Here is a 17,832-nt window from a genome sequence, read left to right as displayed (position 1 = left end):
GCATATTCAGTATGGAGTAAAACACATGTGTGTGTTGTTATAGGACAATAATCAAGGACCAGGTGGTGTGATGTCAGGAATTGTAGAGGTGGTGGATGCAGGTGCTGATAATTTATTGTATAAAGTACAAACAAAACCCATGAAATTGTGTAATTCTGCACCCTTTGGCTCTACTGTGACATGAAGTTACTGCTACAAACCTGAAGATGATTATTTTCTAATAATCAATGGCACTGATTACTATGATCACTTTTCCTTTTATACAGCAGCAGTCTGTGAACGGTGACAATTTATTTATTAATTAAAGAAGAATATGGTGAATTCTTTTTATGTTTATAGTTACAGTTCTTGTTGTGATAATTTTGTAAAATACACGTTGGTGATAAACGTTAGTGAATATTCAGTAAATGTTATTTATTTCCCTTGTTGTTTCTTTCAGGAAATTATGACTATAAGAGACAGTCTCAGTGTTCAATGTCTCACAGAAAGACTTAGAAATTGTGAAGTGTCTAGCTGTGACTGGGGATATGAGAATATATTGTACTTTAATGAAGCCTACAATGTTACAGGATATTTGTTAAGCTGTAGCGCCACCTGCAGATCTAGTGAAAATGGCCTCTACATTGAATACGATTTTCTCTTTGACCACATCTGAGATTTTTAATAAACAGCAGAATCCTGGGCACTCAAACCAGTCACCTGCAGATACACCATGTTTTTGGAGTTGTCTCTGGTAATTTCTAAACGTCCCTCAATGTCTTTGGTGTATATTGTTTTACTGGCATCAGACCAGATAACCCCAATCCATTCTAGAGCTTTTCCAGCTTGTTGTCTGATCCAGTTGTCTGATCCACACTTGCTCAGACATGTTTACACAAATTCTAAATTCTAAAAACACAAATTTTAACCTTGGATCGATCAGTGTTGTGTCTTGTGTCCTGTTATTGTGAACATCGAAGGAGGAGTTTTTGTACAGGGATGTTTTTTATTCGTCTCACTGTGGTTGCCGAGCGCAGTAATACACAGCTGTGTCTTCAGTCTGCATGTTCTGTCCTGTTAATGTCACTGTGCTGCTGGACGTGTCTCTGGAAACCTGAAACCTGCTTTTCAGTTTCTCACTGTAGTAAGTTTCACCACCAGAACATATCTCTCCGATCCATTCCAGAGTTTTTCCTGCAGGTTGTCGTATCCAGTCTGTACAGTAGCTGCCATCAGTTAATGAATATCCAGACACTTTACAGGTCAGAGTCAGTGACTGACCAGGAGTTAATACTGTGGATCCGGTCTGGATCAGCTCAACACTGTGAACACCTGTTAAAGAAAAGTTATTTTAATGATGTAAAAGCAAAAAGCTTTAAGGAACCAAAACTGTATTACATGTCAAATGTAAAAACACTTACAGTGTACGGCTGCCAGCAGCAGCAGCAGTAGGGATGTAGAGATCATGGTGTGTGTTGGAGCAGAAGAAGTAAAAGCTCTTGGTCTTTGTTGCTTAAATATATAACAGAGGAGGACATTTGCATAGAGACACTCCTTATCTTAGGGTCAACATGGGATGGATTCTTATATATATAAATATAAATGAGAAAACCTCCTCATCTTTTAAACATGTCTGTATTTTTTAGAGATATCTATCACTGCAGCTTTAGTTTATGTTTGAACCAATAAGAAGCTTAAGGCAGGTGTTAATGAGTAAGTTTATACACTATCAGGTGTTTTCAGGTGAATCTATAATAAGAAAACTCACAGAAATTATTATTCATTTAAATCAGGAAGTTATTTTTTATACATGTATTGCTATATTTAATTTAGAACCTTACATTATAACAGCATTATAAAATACATCTTGTCATGTTACTGAGAAACCTCACAACCACAGGAGGATGTAGTTACATAAATTATAGTGTTTTTATTTGTCCAACCTGTGTTTAACAACCCAAATAACTAATCCCGCATTATGGAAAGAGTGAAGAAGAAGAGAAAATGTAGATATTTGTCTGATAATGACTGATACTGAATGCATATCTTCCAAAATTCTCCACACACTTACCAGATGTAGCTGTTAACAGCAAGAGTAGAAGTGTAGAGAACATGGTTTGATCTGAACCTGAACCCAGACCCTCACTTCTCCTGAGTACACCTCTAATCATTTATGAAGGGGTTTGATTTGCATGACAGTGTTTAGGCTTTCAGAAGACATGAGGCATTTCCTACTAATGTTAAAACAACACAATCACAAAATATTAGTTTCTTACAATGTAGCTGATGAAACAGTGTGGATGAGATGAGATGGTGATAAAATGCCGCTGGAACGTCTTAATAAGAATAAGAATGTAATGATGTAAATCCCAGGAGAACATGTTCTCATATTTATGACACAGTCAGTCCTTTCAGCCACAACATGTTGCTTAAATGGTGTGTGAATAAATCACACACCAATTTTGTTGAGCTCTGCTGCCTCCTTCAGTTGTTTCAGTTATTGAACCTCAGACTATAGCCCTATTCGGACGGGACTAGTTTTACAGGGGGTCGTTAGAGAAATTTCAGTTTCACAGACGTACTTTGTGATTTTAATCCCGTCCAAATCTGCCATTTCTGTCTTTTTCTCACATGACCTGTGTAAAAATTCCAGAGCAAATTACCTACAGCAAAATTTTTTTTTTGCATCAAAGTTTTTCAGCAAATCGGCGCTCCTCTGAGAAATCTAATCCCGTCTGAATGCGAATGTCTGTGATTGCCGAAAATGTTTTTTCCAAAACGCGTTTTCTTGTCTGTTTCATTCAACATGAACTACCGTATTAACCCTTACACACCGGTATTCAAGTTTCTGCTTTCTGCACACCAATAATGGATGTAAATGTGTTTGCTACCCTGCGAAGAAATAAAAAAATGAAATCAATAAGAAGAGCCAAATCACGTAAATTGTTAATACTGGCTACTGTAATCAGTTTCAGGTAAGAGTACTTTCATTTCTATAGTCAATTACATAACGTGAAAATTATATAAAAACGTATTTATTCCAGTGGGTTTATAAGGAGTTCTTTATAGAAATATGACCATATGCAATCCACGCATCCTGGACATGTGGTCTTGTGCAACGACCACATGTAAAACACAGACACTCCTACCTCCGTAATAAACACAGAGATGTTAGTCCCGTCTGAATCCATACACGAAATGACAGACATTGGCTGAAAAAAAATCTAACTCAAACGTCGTTCCCGTCCGAATAGGGCTTATGAGAACAGACTGTGTGTTAAACACAACACACTGCTGGAAACATGCTTTATTTTTGAATCCACTCATTAAACACTGATTCCAACTGCTGGTTAAAAATCCTGTAAAATGAAGGGATAAATAATGGTTCAGAATGAAGACTCTTTCAATAATGTTTTCTTTTTTATTTAAAAATGACTTTGTGTGACTGTGTTTTAAAATGCTGCAAACGATTCTGACTTCATTCCAGTGGAAGCAAGTGAAAGTGTGACTGAGATGATTTATTAGTTACACTGAGAGGATGTCTGTAACATGTCTCATAAGGTTTTTGTAAGAGGAATCCACTATTCTGTCTCACTGTGTGTAACGAGCGCAGTAATACACAGCTGTGTCTTCAGTCTGCATGTTCTGTCCTCCAATTGTTATTGTGTTAGTAGAAGTGTCTCTGGAGATGCTGAACTTATTTTTCAGTTTCTCACTGTAAGCTGTACCCCCAGCACTATCGATGTATCCAATCCACTCCAGAGCTTTTCCTGCAGGTTGTCGAATCCAAGCTGTATAATAGCTCGTAACTGAATATGAAACCTTGCACTGGATGGAGAGACTCTGGCCTGGCTGGACTGTCATGGAAGCAGGCTGAGTCAGTTCCACACCATGCACATCTGTGGAGGAAAACACATGGTGATATCTCACACAATATATGCTGCACCTTTATTCTTCATCTAGTAAATGAATGAATTTGATAAAGCACTCACAAGAAGCAGCTGCCAGCAGGAACAGTAGAGATGTAGAGAACATGGTGTGTGTTGTTTGGACTGGAGTCTTCTCTGTTCTCCAAAGTTTAACACACACCATCACATCATATAAATAGAGTGAGATCCAGCTCTGATACTTGGATTTGTTTATCTGCTGATGATGGGAGGAGAATGTATCTGAAATGTATTTATATCATGAGGAGGAGATTCATCTGATGGAGGATGTGTTGGTTTATAAACTCAACTTTCAACAAGATTTTTTATTTGGAACGTTGTCTTTGGAGTTTTAAACATGTTTCTCACAATATTTATGCTATAATTGATCTAAACAATAACTGTAAAATTTCTAAAAAAAACACTGATTATTGTAGTTAAATATGAATCAGTTTTGCAGAATCCCAATAATCAAATATCTGTCCGGTGAGTTAAATGAAGCTGGACAACGATTATAATGTATAAAGTGAGAGAGTTTCTTTACAAAGACTGACATCTAGAGGCACATAAAGAATTATAATTATAATAATAGCTTAAATTGTAAGTTACAAGAAGCTTTGGTATAGATTGGTGTTGTATTAATGATGGATTAACTGTGTATTCACTTGTGTTCAGGACAACAATTTATTTTAATGTTGAGACAAAGATTAAACCTTATGTAGATATCTTTGAACTACAGAAGTGTCTTATCTCTGCTAGCTCATATATACCAGACCCCTCTGGGGACATGTGTACTGCAGAGAGAGGAAAATGACCAGGGATGTTTTTGTACAGGGCTTCAGTGAGTTTGTAGTGTTGTGTGTTTGGCAAAGTAATACACAGCCGTGTCCTCGACCTGAAAGTTTTGTCCTCTTAAATAAACTGTGCTGCTGGATTTGTCCTGGCTGAGACTGATCTTGCTCTTCATCGTGTCTTTGAGATTAGTGCTATCACCACTACACAGATATCCGAGCCATTCCAGTGCTTTTCCAGCAGGTTGCCGTATCCAATTAATACAATAACTCGACACCGAGATCTTGCAAGAGATGGAGAACGACTCTCCAGGCTTCACCAGCACAGAGTCTGTCTGAGTGAGCTCCACACCTCCAACACCACCTGTGAATAAGAGCGACAGAACATCATCAAAAGTCATCAAGTCAAGAAACGAGAGAAACGAGAATTAAATCTAAATTCATTCAGCCGACACTGAGACGTACAGAATGCAGCTGAAAGCAGCAGCAACACTGATAATGACATCATTGTTGTTGATATAAAAGTGAAGTGAAGTAAAATGCTCAGCTGCTCTCCTCCTCACTACACACACACACACTCACACACACACTCACACAGACCTCCTTAATGTAAGAGACACAAGTGGAGGATTTGCATGAAATGCATCATCATGATCTTGAAGTCTCAGGTTTACTCATTTATACATTAATGTTCTTCCTCTTAGAAGAATTGGTCATAGAGTGAAATGAACAAAACACTAACGTGTCTCTGTGATTAACTGAACTGAACATGTTCAATCAACAATCGTCTAAAATGAGCCTCACACGATAAAGTCACAGTTTCTGTGTTCAGAAGGTGTTAGTTACATTTCTAGAACAGAAGCTGTGTATATTGAGACTGGGGTGTGTGTATTACAGTGTGTATTAGGACTGTGATGTGTGTATTACAGTGTGTATTGGGACTGTGATGTGTGTATTACAGTGTGTATTGGGAGTGTGATGTGTGTATTACAGTGTTTATTGGGACTGGGATGTCTACTAGTTTGTTGGTTTGAGGAACAGTCAGAAACACATTAACACAGCGTTAACACACAAGTGTTTTCAGGAGCATAAAAAAAAGGGTTTATGTATATTTTTAAAAAAGTAGTTTATGCCACATCCACATTTGAGTTATAGCCAGATATATTTATAGATAATTGGAGCAGAAAACAGATACAGAGTGTTTATCTCTCTATGAATTATAAGTGAAGCAACTTCAGTTAGTTCAGTTACAATGTGTGTCTGGTTTTTGTACAGCTGCTTCCTCAGCTCCAGTCACTGTGGGGTCTCGGGCGCAGTAATAAACCGCAGTGTCCTCTGTCCTCAGGGTCTTGGCCTCTAAGTACTGTGTGCTTGCTGAGACGTCTTCAGAGAGGAGGAAATGCCCTTTCACTGAGTCTGCGTATGTGGGTTCATCTGTTGTACCAGAGTTCACATATCCAAGCCATTCCAGAGCTTTCCCTGGTTTCTGTCTGATCCAGTGCATGTAGTACTCAGTCATATCAAAGCCGTGAATCTTACAGGAGATCTTCACAGTTTCTCCAGGTCTCTTTACCACAGCAGGAGACTGGTCCAGTCTGATCTCATCACTGCTGACACCTAGCAGATAAAACATAACAAAGATCATCATCAACACAGTCAAGATATTCTGAGGGAAGAAATATACAGTACAGAAGTCTCAGGTACCTTTGGTTAACATTATAACAAAGATGTAGTACTGAGTGACCCTCAGCCCCATCATTATGCTCTTTGATTCAGTCGTGTGTCACAAACTTCGGGTGAGCAAGAGGCTGTTTTTTTTATAACAGTGAATTTGCATAAACACACTTCAGCTGCAGCAGCCCCCTACAGGTGCAGATACAAAATATTATAATGTTCTGGCTGTCAGAAAAAAAAAGGAGGGATTCAGAAACTGAACATTTTTATCAGCAAGGTTTAAAAGAGAGAAAACACTCAGATACAGTATCAGCAGAAACATAGTAAATAATTTGGATTTCTAATCATTGATTCATTGATTCATTCATTCATTCATTCATTCATTCATTTTCTACCGCTTATCCGAACTATTCTCAGGCGTCATCGGTCATCGAGGTAGGATACACCCTGCACGGAGTGCCAACCCATCACAGGGCACACACATGCATTTACATTTACTTCCATAGGTCTCAATCTGTGAATTCAATTTAATTCATTTGCATAGCACATTTAACAATAGATATCGTCTCAAAGCAGCTTTTATAGAAAAATAAAATAGTTTAAAATTGAGATAAATATTTATCTTTAACATTTATCCTTAATGAGCAAGTCTGTGGCAACAAGTCAAGAACATTTTTTTAAGATGATATGAAGAAGAAACCTTGTGTCAGGAAACAGGGGTGTCTTCAAGGATTAAAAGACCCAAATGCAGGGATAACATAAAGGGTATTATTAAGGGAAAAAAATGACAAAGGGCTAGAAACACTAGGAACAGATACAGATTCCTGCTGCTGTAAATGAATACAAACTGCTGCTATGTTGTTGGGCTGAATGTTTCAGCATAAATGGTTCAAACACAGGATTTGGTTTGCATGACACACCCACTAGAGATATAAAAACATCCACAGAGGAACAGACGAGAGGAGAAAAAGCTTCCTGTAAAACTCCGGGTGTGTTTCATGCTGTCAGCTTCATCACTGCTCTTTACTCATTAGATCTCATGTCTTTTTAGTCCATCACTGTGGATCACTGGAACATCCAGAAGAACGTAAAGTTTTCTGATCACTGATTATCACTGAACAACAAAAACGTGTCGATGTTGTCATTTTTTAGCTAATCCTGGTTTTCTGATGATCTATTAATAAAAATTATTTGGTGAGATGATAAAACACTTTGTGTTTCTTTTATTTTCCCTTTTTGTTTGTAAATTACCAGAAATTCATAATCAAATTACACAATGTTCACATATCACATTTAATTGCATGGGATTCTTATTAATTATTAGATTTAGATTGAGAAGTTTTTGGATGGTTTTTGTTCATTCAGGATGGAGAATTAAAGCCTGAGTGCTGAGTGTGAATGGATGTTGTTCTTTATAATAAATGTCTTTTGCAGACACATTTCATTTCAACTAGTTATAAAAAGAGACTATTATTCCTGAGTAAACTTTAATTTATTTATTTTATTAATGCCAGTGTTGGTGTCTATGCTGAAATATTTGTAATATGGGGATTATTTACTCAGTAAAATGTAGTTGTTATTTAATTAAATAAATGAATTGTGATGAGGTTTTTGTGCAGCACTGCAGCTTGTCGTGTCACTGTGTGGATCACGAGCGCAGTAATACACAGCTGTGTCTTCAGTCTGCATGTTCTGTCCCCGTAAGGTCACAGAGTTACTGGAAGTGTCTCGAGAGACCACAAACTTGTCTTTAAGTGAATCTTTCTTATAAATACTCCCATCATAATAAATGGTGTTGATCCATTCTAAAGCTTTTCCTGCAGGTTGTCGAATCCAAGCTGTTCCATAGTGGCTGCTATCAGTGATAGAAGCTCCAGACACTTTACAGGTGATGGTTAAAGTCTCTCCTGGCTTTATAAGCAGTGAGTCTGGCTGGATGAGCTCAGTAGCACAGAACACATCTGTAAAAAGAGAAAAAGAAAAGGTAGACATGTCGAACTGAAAGGATCAGATGAAATAATAAAGCTTCAATCCAAACACTCACAGGGGGCGAGAGCCAGCAGCAGCAGTGGAGCTGAAGCAAACATGTTTTTGTTGAAGGAAGACTAATGAGAATTGTTTCCTCTCTAGATCAGAACGCTGCTAATATTACAAGAGGAGATGCAGATTTGCATAAACATTACAGAGAGGCTGTGTTGAGTGCAGCTCTGCAGCTGTTAATCACACTCACACCCCGTTTCATCTCCATATCAATTTAATGTGGGAAATAATTCAGCAGTTTGTTATTATTAATAATGATAGGAACGTGTTGTGATGTAATTAACGCTTCCTGTGACGGTCAGATTGAAAACTGATCTATTTCCAGTTCCCTTAAATTAATCTGAATCTCCACCATAATCCATGAAAATGATAATAATTAGATAAACGATCCTTTATGTTGTTATCAGTCATGTGTAGGCTGCACTCTAGAGAATTACATTAACACAGAAATGATTCTCATGTCTACAAAGTTCCTGGTTTCTGTTTTGAGAAGGTGAATATGAACATGGCTGAAGCTGTTAAAGCCAAACCTACAGTACAGAGGTACAGTTAGACTACGGAGTTCACATATCCAACCCATTCCAGAGCTTTCCCTGGTTTCTGTCTGATCCAGTGCATGTTGTACTCAGTCATATCAAAGCCGTGTATCTTACAGAATATCTTCACAGTTAAAGTTGAGATATTCAATTCATGAAGTTACTGCTACAAACCTGAAGATGATTATTTTCTAATAATCAATGGCACTGATTACTATAATCACTTTTCCTCTTATACAGCAGCAGTCTGTGAACGGTGACAATTTATTTATTAATTAAAGAATAACTCTTTTTACGTTTATAGTTACAGTTAATGTTATGGAACTTTTGTGAAAAGTATGTATTTAATAATCACTAATTAAAGTCTGACATTTTTTCTGTAAATGTTATTTATTTCCCTTTTGGTTCCTCTGTAAGAATATGACTATAAGAGACAGTCTCAGTGTTCATTGTGTCACAGAAATACATAGAAATTGTGGAGTATCTAGATCTGACTGAGGATATGAGAATATGTTGTACTTTAAAGAAACCTACAATGTTACAGTATATTTGTTGTGCTGTAGCGCCACCTGCAGATCTTGTGAAAATGCCCCGTATATTGAAAGCACTTTTCTCTTTTATTGCATCTGGGGGAGGATTTTGGACGGTTGATTAACATGTTTGTACCACTGTGGTGTTTAGCACAGTAATAAACAGCAGAATTCTGGGCACTCAAACCAGTCAGCTGCAGATACACCATGTTTTTGGAGTTGTCTCTGGTCATTTCCAAACGTCCCTCAATGTCTTTGGCGTATATTGTTTTACTGGCATCAGACCAGATAACCCCAATCCATTCTAGAGCTTTTCCAGCTTGTTGTCTGATCCAGTTCATGCCATAGCCACCAAAGTTAAACCCAGATCCTTTACAGGAAAGACTCAGAGTTTCTCCAGGTTTTTTCAACACTGAAACAATGGGAATAGACTCAAGACTCTGACACTGAATACCTGATACAGAAAAAAAAAACATGAGTGTATTTAAAAATAAATAATAAGATACATTCCGGATTCATCATGAGAACTCACCTATGAGGCTGATTAGTAGCAGGAATAAGGAGAGTGGGATCTTCATGGTGAGTGTTGATGAGACTCGATCGCTCCACTCAGCTCAGCTGCACATAAATACTGCATGGACACACAGCAGTCTGGATTTGCATCATGACGTCATGATAGAAAACATGTGGGAGTCATGATGATGTTACAGAGAGGAACAGCAACTAATCCGTCAACCTACATTATCATAAGTTCTTATTAGTGATATGATTATTACAGTGTTTATCATGTGCAGTAACATTAAAGAATTTGTATTATGGTTTAAAATCTATATTACAATTATTTAAAAAATGAACTAAATTCAATCTCTTTGTTTTCATTTGTGGATTATTTATTTATTTATTTATTTTACATTTTCTAATATTTGGATAGATCAGTGTTGTGTCTTGTTATTCTGATCACTGAATGAGGAGTTTTTGTACAGGGACGTTGTTTATTCGTCTCACTGTGCGCAGACGAGCGCAGTAATACACAGCTGTGTCTTCAGTCTGCATGTTCTGTACTCCAATTGTTATTGTGTTAGTAGAAGTGTCTCTGGAGATGCTGAACTTATTTTTCAGTTTGTCACTGTAAGCTGTACTCCCACTAGGAGCAATGTATCCAATCCACTCCAGAGTTTTTCCTGCAGGTTGTCGAATCCAAGCTGTATCATAGCTCGTAACTGAATATGAAACCTTGCACTGGATGGAGAGACTCTGGCCTGGCTGGACTGTCATGGACGCAGGCTGAGTCAGTTCCTCACCATGCACATCTGTGGAGGAAAACACATGGTGATATCTCACACAATATATGCTGCACCTTTATTCTTCATCTAGTAAATGAATGAATTTGATAAAGCACTCACAAGAAGCAGCTGCCAGCAGGAGCAGTAGAGATGTAGAGAACATGGTGTGTGTTGTTTGGACTGGAGTCTTCTCTGTTCTCCAAAGTTTAACACACACCATCACATCATATAAATAGAGTGAGATCCAGCTCTGACACTTGGATTTGTTTATCTGCTGATGATGGGAGGAGAATGTATCTGAAATGTATTTATATCATGAGGAGGAGATTCATCTGATGGAGGATGTGTTGGTTTATAAACTCAACTTTCAACAAGATTTTTTATTTGGAACGTTGTCTTTGGAGTTTTAAACATGTTTTCTCACAATATTTATGCTATAATTGATCTAAACAATTACTGTAACATTTCTAAAAAACACAGATTATTGTAGTTAAATATGAAACAGTTTTGCAGAATCCCAATAATCAAATATCTGTCCGGTGAGTTAAATGAAGCTGGACAACGATTACAATGTATAAAGTGAGAGAGTTTCTTTACAAAGACTGACATCTAGAGGCACAAAAAGAATTATAATTATAATAATAGCTTAAATTGTGAGTTACAAAAAGCTTTGGAATAGGTTGGTGTGGTATTAATGATGGATTAACTGTGTATTCACTTGTGTTCAGGACAACAATTTATTTTAATGTTGAGACAAAGATGAAACTTTATGTAGATATCTTTGAACTACAGAAGTGTCTTAGCTCTGCTAGCTCATATATACCAGACCCCTCTGGGGACATGTGTACTGCAGAGAGAGGAAAATGACCAGGGATGTTTTTGTACAGGGCTTCAGTGAGTTTGTAGTGTTGTGTGTCTGGCACAGTAATACACAGCCGTGTCCTCGACCTGAAAGTTTTGTCCTCTTAAATAAACTGTGCTGCTGGATTTGTCCTGGCTGAGACTGATCTTGCTCTTCATCGTGTCTTTGAGATCAGTGCTATCACCGCTACACAGATATCCGAGCCATTCCAGTGCTTTTCCAGCAGGTTGCCGTATCCAGTTAATACAATAACTCGACACTGAGATCTTACAAGAGATGGAGAACGACTCTCCAGGCTTCACCAGCACAGAGTCTGTCTGAGTGAGCTCCACACCTCCAACACCACCTGTGAATAAGAGCGACAGAACATCATCAAAAGTCATCAAGTCATTTTCACGAAACGAGAATTAAATCTAAATTCATTCAGCTGACACGGAGACGTACAGAATGCAGCTGAAAGCAGCAGCAACACTGATAATGACAGCATTGTTGTTGATATAAAAGTGAAGTGAAGTAAAATGCTCAGCTGCTCTCCTCCTCCTCACTACACACTCACACACACTCACACAGACCTCCTTAATGTAAGTGGAGGATTTGCATGAAATGCATCATCATGATCTTGAAGTGTCAGGTTTACTCATTTATACATTAACGTTCTTCCTCTTAGAAGAATTGGTCTTAGAGTGAAATGAACAAAACACTAACGTGTCTCTGTGATTAAATGAACTGAACATTTTCGATCAACAATCTTCCAACAAGAGCATCACACAATAAAGTTGCAGTTGTTGCGTTCAGAAGGTGTTAGTTACATTTCTAGAACAGAGGCTGTGTATGTTGAGACTGGGATGTGTATTTCTGCGTGTATGTGGACTGAAATGTGTGTATTACAGTGTGTATTGGTACTGGGATGTGTGTATTACAGTGTGTTTTAGGACTGGGCTGTCTGTATTACAGTGTGTATTAGGACTGGGCTGTGTGTATTACAGTGTGTATTAGGACTGTGATGTGTGTATTACAGTGTGCATTGGGACTGTGATGTGTGTATTACAGTGTGTATTGGGACTGGGATGTGTGTATTACAGTGTGTATTTGGGATTGTAGTGTGTTTATTACAGTGTGTATTTGGCAGTGATGTGGGGATAAAAACAGACCCAAATGCAGGATAGATAAAATAAAATGGTTTATTAACTAAAAAACACAAAACAGGGACAAGGACACAGACGATACCACACATGACACGACTAGACACAGGATGACAGATGAGAACAAGGATTCAGCACTGCCAAAGACAACGCGGGATGGCTGAATAGACATGACAATTAAACACGTGAGGAACAGGTGTGCAGGTGTGTTTTATACTATGATGTGTGTGTTACAGTGTGAACTGGGACTGGGGTGTGTGTTACAGTATGATGTGTGTATTATAGTGTTTATTGGGATTGTGGTGTATTTATTACAGTGTGAATTGGGATGTTTGTATTACAGTGTGTATTGGGACTGGGACATGTGTATTACATTGTGTAGTTGTGACTGTAATGTTTGTATTACAGTGTGTATTGGGACTGGTGTGTGTGTATTTCAGTGTGTATTGGGACTGGTGTGTGTGTGTATTACAGTGTTTATTGGGACTGAGATTTGTGTATTACAGTGTGTACTGGGACTGGGATGAGTGTATTACAGTGTGTATTGGGACTGTGGTGTCTACTACTTTGTTGGTTTGAGGAACAGTCAGAACCACATTCACACAGCATGCTGACAGAGCTGTTATTTCTACCTGTGGCTTTTTTTAAGTGTTTCCAGGAGCAGAGAAAGCTGGATTATGTATATTTTCATTCATGATAATTAATTTAGGCCACGCCCACTTTAGGGTTATATCCAGGTACACTTATAGATAATTGGAGCAGTAAATAGATACAAACTCTGGTCATCTGTGTTACAATTATAAGTGAAGCAACTTCAGTTAGTTCAGTTACAATGTGTGTCTGGTTTTTGTACAGCTGCTTCCTCAGCTACAGTCACTGTGGCTTGTCGGGCGCAGTAATAAACCGCAGTGTCCTCTGTCCTCAGGGTCTTGGCCTCTAAGTACTGTGTGCTTGCTGAGACGTCTTCTGTTAAAGTGAGCTGGTTCTTCACAGACTCTGCATATGTTGCTTTATTACTGCCTGCATCCATCCTGCCAAGCCATTCCAGAGCTTTCCCTGGTTTCTGTCTGATCCAGTGTATGTAGTACTCAGTCATATCAAAGCCGTGAATCTTACAGGAGATCTTCACAGTTTCTCCAGGTCTCTTTACCACAGCAGGAGACTGGTCCAGTCTGATCTCATCACTGCTGACACCTAGCAGATAAAACATAACAAAGATCATCATCAACACAGTCAAGATATTCTGAGGGAAGAAATAAACAGTACAGAAGTCTCAGGTACCTTTGGTTAACATTATAACAAAGATGTAGTACTGAGTGACCTTCAGCCCCATCATCATGCTCTTTGATTCAGTCGTGTGTCACAAACTTCGGGTGAGCAAGAGGCTGTTATTTTTTTATAACAGGGTGAATTTGCATGAACACACTTCAGCTGTTAGATTTCATAGTTTCATGAATCCTTCTCGAAAACAAGCAGCTGCTGCCCCCTACAGGTGCAGATACAGAAGATGAAAATGTTCTGGCTGCCAGAAAAATAAATAATTAAATAACAATACATTTTTACATGGACTAGCGGAAATAAAGAAAGTTGGAATTCAGAAATGGAGAAATTTTTATCAGCATGGTTTAAAAGCGAGAAAACACTCAGATACAGTATCAGCAGTAACATAGTAAATCATCTGGTTTAATTAATCAGTTAATTGGGAAATCAATATTAGTCTCAATGATTATTTACAAATGAACATCTACTTCCTCAGTTCTTAGTATGTCAATTCAATTCAATTTATTTGTTTAGCACATTTAACAACGTACAATGTAACCGAACATGACGTTCATTCTGGTATAGGCTGAAACCCTCTAGAGGCTTTATCTGATGAATCCAACGAGAAAGAGATGAGAAGATTCTAGATCAGGTGTTTTTAAATCCTAATTTGTAATCTCTAGTGAGCAGAAGAGAAAGCTGAAAACTAATATCACAACAGCTAGATGTTGAAACTATTCTTTATTCTTCTTCTTCTTTCTTAATCAAAAGTCTAAAATAATCTGCTTCAAGAAATCGAATCAAGAGTCAATAACGTAACTATCTTCTCTAAATTGCCCCTCGGTGTGAATGAGTGTGTGAATGTGTAACAGAATGTACGCTCAGTGTTCCTGGGATGGACTCTGGAGCCTGCACTCTGACCCAATAAAACACTTCCTAATGATGACCGAGTGACTGAATACATTACCCTGATTATTGTCTGGTGATACTGAATGATTATATGATTAGTTACAGTATATATATCCTTACACCTCTAATTCCAGTAGTTTTGTTCTCTATTAATAAGAGCACAGACATTTGTTCTCTTCTGGACTCCTGAACACATAAAACCTGCAGACGCAGACGGGGAAAATGAGCTGCAGTTTATTTACAGAGTCATTTAAAGAACCGGAATATGAACATGTCTGAATCTGAACTTGGGGTGAGCAAGAGGATGTTTTTGTATTATAACAGGGTGAATTTGCATAAACACACTTCAGCTGTTAGATTTCATAGTTTCATGAATCCTTCTTGAAAACAAGCAGCTGCTGCCCCCTACAGGTGATTTTTAATTCCAGGAGTTTGTAGTAGTGATGCTGCAGTAAACATCTACATTTCAGTTTGATCTCTCGTCAGATTCTGTGCTGCTGAACAGACTCTGTGTTTCTAAATTCAGGAAATGAAGCATCGACCTGTAGTGTTCCTGCAGCTGGCATCACAATCAGGAGGAATAAAAGCATGAATAGTACAGTATATAGTCCCAACTAGTCATCACAATCATTGTCCTAGAGCTGATTTACCTCCAGTCAAATAAGTAAAGACATCATAATGTAAATGTGATACATAACATGTGGATTATTATTATTATGAATATTAATAACTGCTAGAAGATATTGGAATAATTCAATTCAAGTTTATTTGTATAGCGCTTTTTACAATAGACATTGTCTCAAAGCAGCTTTACAGAACATGTATGTATGTATGTATGTATGTATGTATGTATGTATTTATCCCCAATCAGCAAGTCTGAGGTGACTCAGGCAGCAGTGGCAAGTAAAAACTCCTTGAGAAACCTTGAGAGGAACCAGACTCAAAGGGGAACCCATCCTCATATGGGTGACACTAGATGGTGTGATTACAAATATACAGTCAGACAAGTGTTGTATTGGTGTAAGGATCACATGGAGTTGAGATCTCCTCTTAGTATCACAGAGTACAACTGGAGCTGGTAGATCTGTAGATGTCTCAGGATTCTCACAGAGTCGGCCTCATCTCGGTGGAAGTCCAAAAACTTCATCGCATGGAAGACGATCGGAGCTGGTACAATGTCTGGGTGTCTCGGCATGGGTAGAAAAAGAGAAGAGCAGTGCAGAGGGATTAACATATCTGCTGTTCATAAAAATGTGCAAGTCTAGTGTAATAGTGCACAATATAATGGGATGTGTTATGTGTGTATGCCTGACTAAAGAGATTAGTTTTTAATCTACATTTAAACTGGGAAAGTGTGTCTGAGCCCCGAACACTATCAGGAAGACTATTCCAGAGTTTGGGAGCTAAATGAGAAAACGCTCTACCGCCTTTAGTAGACTTGGTTATTCTGGGAACTACCAGAATTCCTGAGTTTTTTTTATCTCAGAGAGCGTGAAGGATTGTAACGTGTTAGAAGACTAGTTAGATACGTGGGAGCTAAACCGTTAAGAGCCTTGTATGGAAGTAGCAGCAGTTTGTAGTCGATTCTAAACTTAACAGGTTCCTGCAGCTGGAAGGGGATAAAGAGGAAGACCTGAGTGCTGAGTGTGAATAGATGATGTTGTTTATAATAAAGGTCTCTGGGGTGCAGCTTCCTGCTGAGGGAATATTTACAGCTCACAAGGACATGCTTGTTGAAGTAATTTAGTGACACATGTTTTCGTATTGTGTAGGAAACCCTTCCACAATCCCACTAAGCAATGGGTCCTAGTTTGCACGGGTTAGTGTTGAAAACACAAGATTAACTATCAGAGTTGGACTGACCATTAACTCAGGTGTCCTTCGGAGTCCCCTCGGTCTTCTAACAAAGGATCCTCTTCAAGTTCTTTTACCTAATCTATTGTGTGAATCTTTAAATGAATGAGTCAGACTTTTCAGACTTGTCTTTTCAGGGTCCTCACAATGGGAGGCCTTGTTTTTATTAAAAGTAGTGTAATACAGATAAGTGTGTGTAATATATGTAAAGTAAAATAAAAGAAAATTACAAATAAAATCTCCTTCAAATAATCAAACAGTATTAGAATAAGTAAAAGTAATTAAAATGTAAAGATTATAACAAACCAAGAAACACTCTCCAAGTGTAAGCTTGCGTTTGTTCTATGATGCACACAGAGTATAACAAGCACTGTCTGTCTACAATAGAATGCACACACAATGTAATTCAAGACAAGCTTTTATACGTTTCCAAGCCTTTCACCAATATTTAATATTTCAATATCAATTCTTATTGACTTTAAAACCAACATTCCTTCCCATTCCTCTTTCCCCAAACCGGTAACCCTGTGGTCAGTGACCAGTTGTATTCTTTAAGGTATACATTCCTTTTAAACAGCACAAGCTTGCAATATCATCTTACTAACTAAGTCCCTCCCTCCCCCACGAGTGTTGGGGTTTCCCTTTACGGATTACTGTCAGCGGTATCCTTCTGAGCACTGAGGGTTGACTTTTTTTTAAGAGAGCCTCCATATAACATACTCAGCACGTCTTATCTTTTAACACAAAAGCAATATTATTGGATACATATTTTGAAAGCAAAGAAAGAAAAAAATATATGAAGAAATAAAGAAAACTTAATCACGTTAATATTCTTGATATTGATCCATTCTTCATTTCTGTCTCAGTACAGAATCTGATTCTTTTTTCATCCATTGATTTCTTCATTCCTCAAGCTTTGTATTCTTTATTTTATTCAACAGTTGTTTTATTTCTTCTGCTGCTTTTTCTATTCTCTTCTTTTTTCTTCTTTTTGTCTTTCTCTCCTAGCTCTAGGTTTTCTGGTATTTGAAGCCTTAATCTCACTT

The 17,832-nt window shown here is 37.9% G+C and overlaps 5 gene segments (V, D, J or C); all 5 read right to left on the bottom strand.

Moving 5' to 3' along the window:
- Positions 1–3,329: 3,329 nt before the first annotated feature.
- On the bottom strand, positions 3,330–5,201 carry LOC132861646 (Ig heavy chain V region MOPC 141-like). The segment is given in 3 exon segments: positions 3,330–3,338; positions 4,774–5,060; positions 5,162–5,201. Coding segments are annotated over 3 exon segments (336 nt in total).
- Positions 5,202–5,939: 738 nt separating this feature from the next.
- On the bottom strand, positions 5,940–6,452 carry LOC132861645 (immunoglobulin heavy variable 1-3-like). The segment is given in 2 exon segments: positions 5,940–6,313; positions 6,401–6,452. Coding segments are annotated over 2 exon segments (426 nt in total).
- A 90-nt stretch (positions 6,453–6,542) lies between these two features.
- On the bottom strand, positions 6,543–10,054 carry LOC132861644 (immunoglobulin heavy variable 3-33-like). The segment is given in 4 exon segments: positions 6,543–6,559; positions 8,146–8,331; positions 9,613–9,930; positions 10,009–10,054. Coding segments are annotated over 4 exon segments (567 nt in total).
- A 1,623-nt stretch (positions 10,055–11,677) lies between these two features.
- On the bottom strand, positions 11,678–12,108 carry LOC132860602 (Ig heavy chain V region PJ14-like; the record flags this gene model as incomplete). The annotated part of the segment is given in 2 exon segments: positions 11,678–11,967; positions 12,066–12,108. Coding segments are annotated over 2 exon segments (333 nt in total), but the record flags the coding sequence as incomplete, so codon positions are not given.
- A 1,478-nt stretch (positions 12,109–13,586) lies between these two features.
- Positions 13,587–14,096, bottom strand: LOC132861642 (immunoglobulin heavy variable 1-69-2-like). The segment is given in 2 exon segments: positions 13,587–13,957; positions 14,045–14,096. Coding segments are annotated over 2 exon segments (423 nt in total).
- Between the last annotated feature and the right edge of the window lie 3,736 nt (positions 14,097–17,832).

Source organism: Tachysurus vachellii, chromosome 18 (genome assembly GCF_030014155.1).
Source record: "Tachysurus vachellii isolate PV-2020 chromosome 18, HZAU_Pvac_v1, whole genome shotgun sequence".
Taxonomy (NCBI): domain Eukaryota; kingdom Metazoa; phylum Chordata; class Actinopteri; order Siluriformes; family Bagridae; genus Tachysurus; species Tachysurus vachellii.
Note: the sequence above shows the minus strand (reverse complement) of the source record. Positions and strands in the feature narration are given on the sequence as shown.